At 53.7% G+C, this 6,282-nt stretch overlaps 2 protein-coding genes across 5 annotated transcripts; one reads left to right on the forward strand and one right to left on the reverse strand.

Annotated features, from left to right (window-relative positions):
• Nucleotides 1-142: 142 nt before the first annotated feature.
• Nucleotides 143-4,154, forward strand: RGP1 (RGP1 homolog, RAB6A GEF complex partner 1). 4 transcript variants are annotated; one of them, XM_037851331.1, is made up of 9 exons: nt 143-285; nt 853-987; nt 1,349-1,485; nt 1,734-1,817; nt 1,918-2,067; nt 2,332-2,478; nt 2,690-2,817; nt 3,032-3,221; nt 3,757-4,154. In XM_037851331.1, exons 2-9 carry the CDS (start codon nt 872-874, stop codon nt 3,978-3,980), a joined length of 1,176 nt encoding a protein of 391 aa, XP_037707259.1. In that variant the 5' UTR covers nt 143-285; nt 853-871; the 3' UTR covers nt 3,981-4,154. The 4 variants fall into 4 exon arrangements, with proteins under 4 accessions (XP_037707259.1, XP_037707258.1, XP_037707256.1 ...); XM_037851330.1 differs by having other exon boundaries at nt 221-469; XM_037851328.1 differs by having other exon boundaries at nt 227-473.
• On the reverse strand, nt 4,150-5,228 carry LOC119545619 (microseminoprotein, prostate associated). Its single transcript, XM_037851335.1, has 3 exons — nt 5,099-5,228; nt 4,762-4,870; nt 4,150-4,394 (listed from the first exon to the last, which is right to left on the reverse strand). The coding sequence occupies exons 1-3, from the start codon at nt 5,226-5,228 to the stop codon at nt 4,214-4,216; spliced, it is 420 nt and encodes a 139-aa protein (XP_037707263.1). The 3' UTR covers nt 4,150-4,213.
• Between the last annotated feature and the right edge of the window lie 1,054 nt (nt 5,229-6,282).

A 6,282-nucleotide genomic window follows, 5' to 3' on the forward strand; every position in this document is an offset into this window, starting at 1 on the left:
TCCTCCTTTGCCTCTCTGGGTCCTGCGTGGGAAGGGTCGGGCCTCGTTGTCATTGGGCCAGAGTGATTAGCGCGCCCGGCCAAAGGGCGGCTGGGCCCGCGGAGAGGGGAGGAGTCCCGGGTCCGGCCCGAAAGGCACCGCCCCCGGGGCCCGCAGGGCAGCTCGCGGGAGGCGGGCCAGCGGTCTCGGCCCCGTCCCTGCGCTGCGGCGCCAGGCCCTCCAGGGTTGGGCGCCCGGTCCCGCCGGCCGGTATCCCGGGCAGCGTCCGCGCCCAGCTCCCGGCCGGTAAGAAGGTGACCCCCGGCGCTGGGAAGAGCCGAGCCCTTTCCGGTCCGGCCAGTCGGGCGCTTCCGGCCGGAAGGGGCTCGGAGGTGGGGGGAACGGAAGGGAAGTCCCGCCTCTGCCGCGCCGCGGACGCTGTGGACGCGGTGGACGCTGCCACGCACCTGGCCGGGTCCGAGAGGGGAGGGTAGGTGAGGTCCTCGGGGTGCGGAGAACCCGTTTCGACCGTCCGAGGTGTCCGGGCGTCGGGGCGAGAGAGCACGGGTGGCTGTGCCTAGGGCTGGAACGTGGAACTTTGGGGGAAGGGGGTTGGAGGCCGGCCTGGGGGCTCCGGAGGGATAGGGGAATAACCCGGCGCTGAGAGTGTCAGGGGTCTTGGACCCAGAGCAACACCCTCCCCCCACACCTGCCATCCGCATCTCCTGCCCGCTTGTCCCCTCCCCAAATCCGGGCGCGCCCGCCTCTTCACTCCTCACACAGCACATCACCCCGCCCCCCACCCCCGGTGCTCGCTTTAGACCTCTCTCCCTGCGGTGGTACTGACCTCCGACCCCCTTTGTTTCCCTCTAGACCTGATTCCGGGGCTGCCATGATTGAAGTGGTAGCAGAGCTGAGCCGGGGCCCTGTGTTTCTGGCGGGGGAGGCACTGGAGTGTGTAGTGACTGTCACCAACCCCCTGCCCCCCACAGCCACTTCTGCATCCAGGTGGGAATGGGGGTACCGAATGATGAAAGTCGTCCTTCTGGGAGGGAGCCTGGTATCTATAGTGCTGTAGCTACACCAACACCTTTTCGCTCATTGTGCTCACATTGTAGGAGAATGTATTTAACAGAAGATGCAGATGACATAGCTCTCCCCTCTCTTTTTCTCTCCCTCCTACATTCCCCTTTATACCAGTAATGTATTTCTCTTCGTTTAATGGTTTCTTTTTGGGGTTCTGGATTTTCCTGATCCCTTGGTTGGCTACCTCACCTTGTTGGTCTTCTTAGACTTCATGTTAGGGAGTTGGAGGGAGCATTTGTGATGCCAGGAGCTACTTTGATAACTCCTTTTCCTCTTCCCATAGTGAGGCTCTGGCCTGGGCCAGTGCCCAAATCCACTGCCAGTTCCATGTCAGTGAGAGTCGAGTGGCACTGCCTCCGCCTGATTCCAGTCAGCCAGAAGTCCAGCCTGAGAGCCAGACTGTCTTTCTGCCACACCGAGGTTAGAGGTGGGACATTTGCTTTTGAAGGAGAATAGAGTCATTGTCACTCATGGGTGAAATTGTGGGGGAATGTAATTACTGCTTTGGGGGTGTAAGACTATGTTCCTGTCTCATAACAGGGAAAGAGGGGTAGCTTCGTCAATGCTGCCCTTTACTGGCAGCCTTCACTCTCCCCACTTGCTATACCTTCTTTATCCAGCACTGGATAACAGGGGCATTAGATTGCAGTCTTTCTTATCTCTTTTAGGTGAGAGGGGTCAGTGTATCCTTTCCACTCCACCAAAAATCCTATTCTGTGACCTGAGGCTAGATCCTGGAGAGTCCAAATCATGTGAGTGACTGTCCCTTGCCCCTGGATTGCCTTCTAAGGCTCCTGGAGGGAGGACTCCTCTGACTGCCTCTGGCTGCCCTGACTATTACTTCCCAACCAGACACCTACAGCGAAGTGCTGCCCATAGAGGGACCACCTTCCTTTCGGGGTCAGTCAGTCAAGTACGTCTACAAACTGACCATTGGCTGCCAGCGTGTCAACTCCCCCATCACTTTACTCAGGGTCCCTTTGAGGGTTCTTGTATTGACTGGTAAGTTAGGGGTCCTGGAGGGAAGGGCTGGAGAAGAACCTCACTGAAATAGGGGGCTTGTGAGAGGGGCTGAAAGGACCCTTCCTGGACTTGATGAAGGTATTAGGGAGTTGAGGAGAGATGGTTCTGGAGACTAGATGGAGATGTGTGCCTAAGCCATGGTTTCCCTTATCTTTAACCCTCTCAGGTTGGAGTCTAAAACCCTAACTTCTACTCTCATCTCTGTTCTCTCCAGCATTACATCTCCACCCATTCTCTCTGTAGGCCTTCAAGATGTCCAGTTTCCTCAGGATGAGGCTGTAGCCCCATCCAGTCCATTCCTAGAGGGGGATGACAGTGGGAAGAAGGATTCATGGCTTGCAGAGCTGGCTGGGGAGCGCCTCATGGCTGCCACATCTTGCCGCAGCCTCCGTGAGAATTCTTTCAGAATTGCCCCACCCCATCTCTCCTCTCATAGTATTCCTGTATTAGAGACTGATTTTCCTAAACGTCACATACATCTGAGGATCTATTAATATTTACTCCAGATTATAGGGAAAAGCCCCACTTTTTGGCCCCTGGTTCCCAGTCCTAGACATTCCCCAGTGTGAACTCCAGGCTTATAGTTTCCCATTCTCCCCAGATCTGTACAATATCAGTGATGGCCGAGGGAAAGTTGGGACATTTGGCATCTTCAAATCAGTATACAGACTCGGCGAGGACGTGGTAGGGACCTTAAACTTAGGAGAAGGAACCGTAGCTTGTTTGCAGGTGAGGAGGGGGTGAACTTTGGGGCACTGGGCCTGAAGGGCTAGGATGGGAGGAGGAGAAGGACCTGCTTGAAGAGCATTGCTGTGTGGAAATGGACAGTTCGGTCACCCAGGGTCTCCTTAGTGGGTAGACCAGTTAGAGGTTGGGCTTCCTTCTTACCTACTGTCAGCACTTCTGAATGTCTGTTAGCTCACATCTTTTTTCTTGCTCCCAGTTTTCAGTAAGTTTACAGACAGAGGAGTGTGTACAGCCTGAGTACCAGCGGCGCCGTGGGGCAGGGGGCACCCCCTCTGTGTCCCATGTGACTCATGCCCGGCACCAGGAGTCCTGCTTACACACGACCAGAACCAGCTTCTCCCTCCCCATCCCTCTCAGCTCCACCCCAGGCTTCTGCACAGCCATTGGTGAGACCCTGACCATTAATGGGGGAAGGAGGTGGGAGGAAGGAGAATAAAATGCTTAGTTTAGGTACAGTGTAATGAATCCTGATTCCCAACACACTCCTAGACTTACCCACACCTGGCCTCTGACTCTTAACAGTTTTCTCTTCAGCCTCTACCCCTCTTTCTTAGATGCACTGAGCCCAAAACTTAACAGCCCTGCAGATCTCCTTCCTCACCCCTACCTATTAAGACCTTGTGATGCACTGGTTTCTGATCCCCCAGAACATTTACCTTGAGCTACCTAGTTCTGACTGACCCAGTTTTGGGTTATTAGGTACTTGGCCCATCTATCTTTGTCTCATGTCTCTGGTTAACACACTAGATTTCTTAGGGAAAACCCTTGATGTTAGTCCCCTGCCCTGTGACTTGTCCCCCTCTTCCTGAAAACAGGTTTTTGTTTTTGTTTTTGTTTTTCTCATTCACTTACCACATCCTGCCATTGGCTTTTTCTCCTGCTGGTGTCTAACACCTCTACTTGTATCTTTTTCTTCCATAGTGTCCCTGAAGTGGCGATTGCATTTTGAATTTGTAACATCCCGAGAACCAGGTTTGGTGCTCTTGCCCCCCATGGAACATCCTGAGCCTGCCACCTGGACAGGGCCTGAGCAAGTTCCTGTAGACACGTTCAGCTGGGACCTCCCCATCAAGGTGCTGCCTACGAGCCCCACCCTGGCCTCCTATGCTGCCCCAGGCCCCAGCACCAGCACCATCACCATCTGAAACTGGCCCGACCACCCACCATAGCACTGCTTGTCTTCAGAACACTGAGAACCCAGCACCTGGACTCCAGTAGGGCCCACTTTTTCCACGTGGGGCCCAGTGGCATGGATAATGAGAGGCAGGCTTTCAGCTGTAGCATTAATTTATTTATTCAGAATAAATTGGCAGCTGCTAGTGGTTTCCTTGGGAATGGCGGCAGCAGTGGGCAGTCAGCAGAGCATGATCAGTTGAGTTTAGCTGGAGTGGGGAGCAGGAGTCCCAGGATCAGGGGTGATAGCTGAGCCCCACTCTGGGTCGGGCCCTCCCCTTCTGCATGGCAGCCGAGGGTCAGATTTTTGCACCAGGGAGAATTGGCAGGTTCCTGCTTCCTGACGTACCTCACACTCTGCAGGGAAGTCAATGGGACGCTGGGACCTGGGGAACCAAAGGATGAGGAAGGAGTCAGCATACTGAAGGGCCACCCTTTTCCCTTCCCCACATTCCCATTTTTCCAGCATTCTTCCCATATTTGCCTTCAGTGGTCTCTTGATCCACCTAACTAAGCTCTAGCCTATCATATATGGATTTTTTATTTCATAGCAGGAATAATTTCTGTTCAGATCCACCCCTACCTCCCTCATTCTGTAGCCGGAGGCCTTATCTTTCACACCCTTAGTGATATTTTCAGGTTTGGCCAATCTCATACTGCTCTCCTGTTCCTTCTCACATCACAGCAATCTAGTCACTCACTGGCCATCCCTCATGTCATAGCCATTTTCTCTGGCCATTCTTGGTTACTCACGTGTCACAGCAGCCCACACCAACAGGATGCAGACAGGTGCAATGGAAACAGTCCTTGCGGAGCCAAGACTCACCCAGGGTAAAATGCTTCCCCTCATAGTGACAGGGTGCTAGGGAAGAACAGGAAACATTAATGCAGAGGGTAGTGGTAGGAGCAGACTGAATCCCTTCTGATCTGAGAAGAAGAGGGTAAGTGTACACTACCCCCATATTTAGTTTTTCTTTCCTGTTTCAGAGCCAGAGAGAGTCAAGGTATTCTGACACAGAACCATCTCTAAGTCTCCCTCTCCCCAACTCCCTCTGTTCTTGTCATTTCCTAACACCTCACCCAGCTTTACCTTGAGCTTGAAAGTAGCACTTGCTGTGGACTCCTGGGTGCTGGAGGAGTAGAGATATCACCAAGTAGATGATCCCCCAACCTCCCAGGGTCCCCTTGGCCTGTCCAGTCCAGAGCAGCCTCAAGGCCATTCCTGCAGCACAGTCCTCTCGAACCTTTCTTGGCTTCTTCTCCAGCTCTTCTGGTCTTGTCTCCTTGGCTTTTCTTTGTTTCTCTCCTTGAGTCTTGGTTTCTCTCTCCCCTGGGCTCCTGTCTCATACCATTACTGTGCCCTCTACTTTCATAGGCTTGGGGATGTTTATAAAGTGAGGACCCTGGCCCCCTGCTGAGTAGAGCTGGAAAAGCTGTAACTGTTTCCTGAGGTGAGGGCATGAAAACAAGAGGTCTAGCTTTAACAAGCTGTGAGAGCTGATTCATGCCCCAGCACAGCTAGTGGGAGGGAGGTAGCCCTGGAAGGGGCACTGGACTGGGCTCTTCCCCAGCAAGGAGGTGGGAGGGGTGAGGGCCCCCAGGTGGTCCCCAGATCTCTTCCCTGACCTGGAGAAGAGGAAGCATTCCACCATTGCCACCCTCACCCCCCCCACACACACACTCCAGGGGTGTGTATGCTGGGATCCCTGCCTGCACCGGAGGGAGGAATTTCCTGGGGATGGCTAATCCGGTGCCCAAGCCAAACCGAGAAACTTCAGTAGGGTGCGACGGCCAGAGGCTATCCAGGAGAGGGAACAGGCACCTGGAGTGGAGAATGTTTCCCTCAGTCCCTGGGGCAGGGTCTCCCTGAAAGTATCCTAGAGACATGGCTAGGTCTCAGAGATGGGGTGCAGAGGGTCTCTTTTCCACAGATACTCCAGAGATAAACTATCCATTGTTCATCACCCCAAGACATACAGCAGATTCAGGATCTCCCATCCTTGGAGATGGTTCTTTACCTTTCAGAGAGGACCATCTCTTCCAAATGCCCCCAAAAGTTTGTTACTCCAGTTTCACAGAGGTGCCGCCTCTCTCCTCTATATGATGGAATGAAGTTTTAGGAATTTATCTTCTGACATCCTTATTCCTGTAGGTCCTGAAGGACCCCAAGATGGGTGATAGAAAGCCTAGGCTATGGAGTCAGACTACTTGGATTCAGATCTTGACTCCACTTACTAGCTATGTGACCTCTGGCAAGTAACTTCACCTCTCTAA

Source organism: Choloepus didactylus, chromosome 10 (assembly GCF_015220235.1).
Source record: "Choloepus didactylus isolate mChoDid1 chromosome 10, mChoDid1.pri, whole genome shotgun sequence".
NCBI classification, from domain to species: domain Eukaryota; kingdom Metazoa; phylum Chordata; class Mammalia; order Pilosa; family Megalonychidae; genus Choloepus; species Choloepus didactylus.

Coding starts and splice junctions, on each gene's coding strand:
- RGP1 (XM_037851331.1), top strand. CDS start 872: ATGATTGAAGTGGTAGCAGAGCTGAGCCGGGGCCCTGTGTTTCTGGCG. Junction 988..1,348: donor ACAGCCACTTCTGCATCCAG/GTGGGAATGGGG, acceptor CTCTTCCCATAG/TGAGGCTCTGGCCTGGGCCA. Junction 1,486..1,733: donor TGTCTTTCTGCCACACCGAG/GTTAGAGGTGGG, acceptor TATCTCTTTTAG/GTGAGAGGGGTCAGTGTATC.
- LOC119545619 (XM_037851335.1), bottom strand. CDS start 5,228: ATGGCCTTGAGGCTGCTCTGGACTGGACAGGCCAAGGGGACCCTGGGA. Junction 4,871..5,098: donor GTGCTACTTTCAAGCTCAAG/GTAAAGCTGGGT, acceptor GTTCTTCCCTAG/CACCCTGTCACTATGAGGGG. Junction 4,395..4,761: donor GGTGTGGGCTGCTGTGACAC/GTGAGTAACCAA, acceptor TTGGTTCCCCAG/GTCCCAGCGTCCCATTGACT.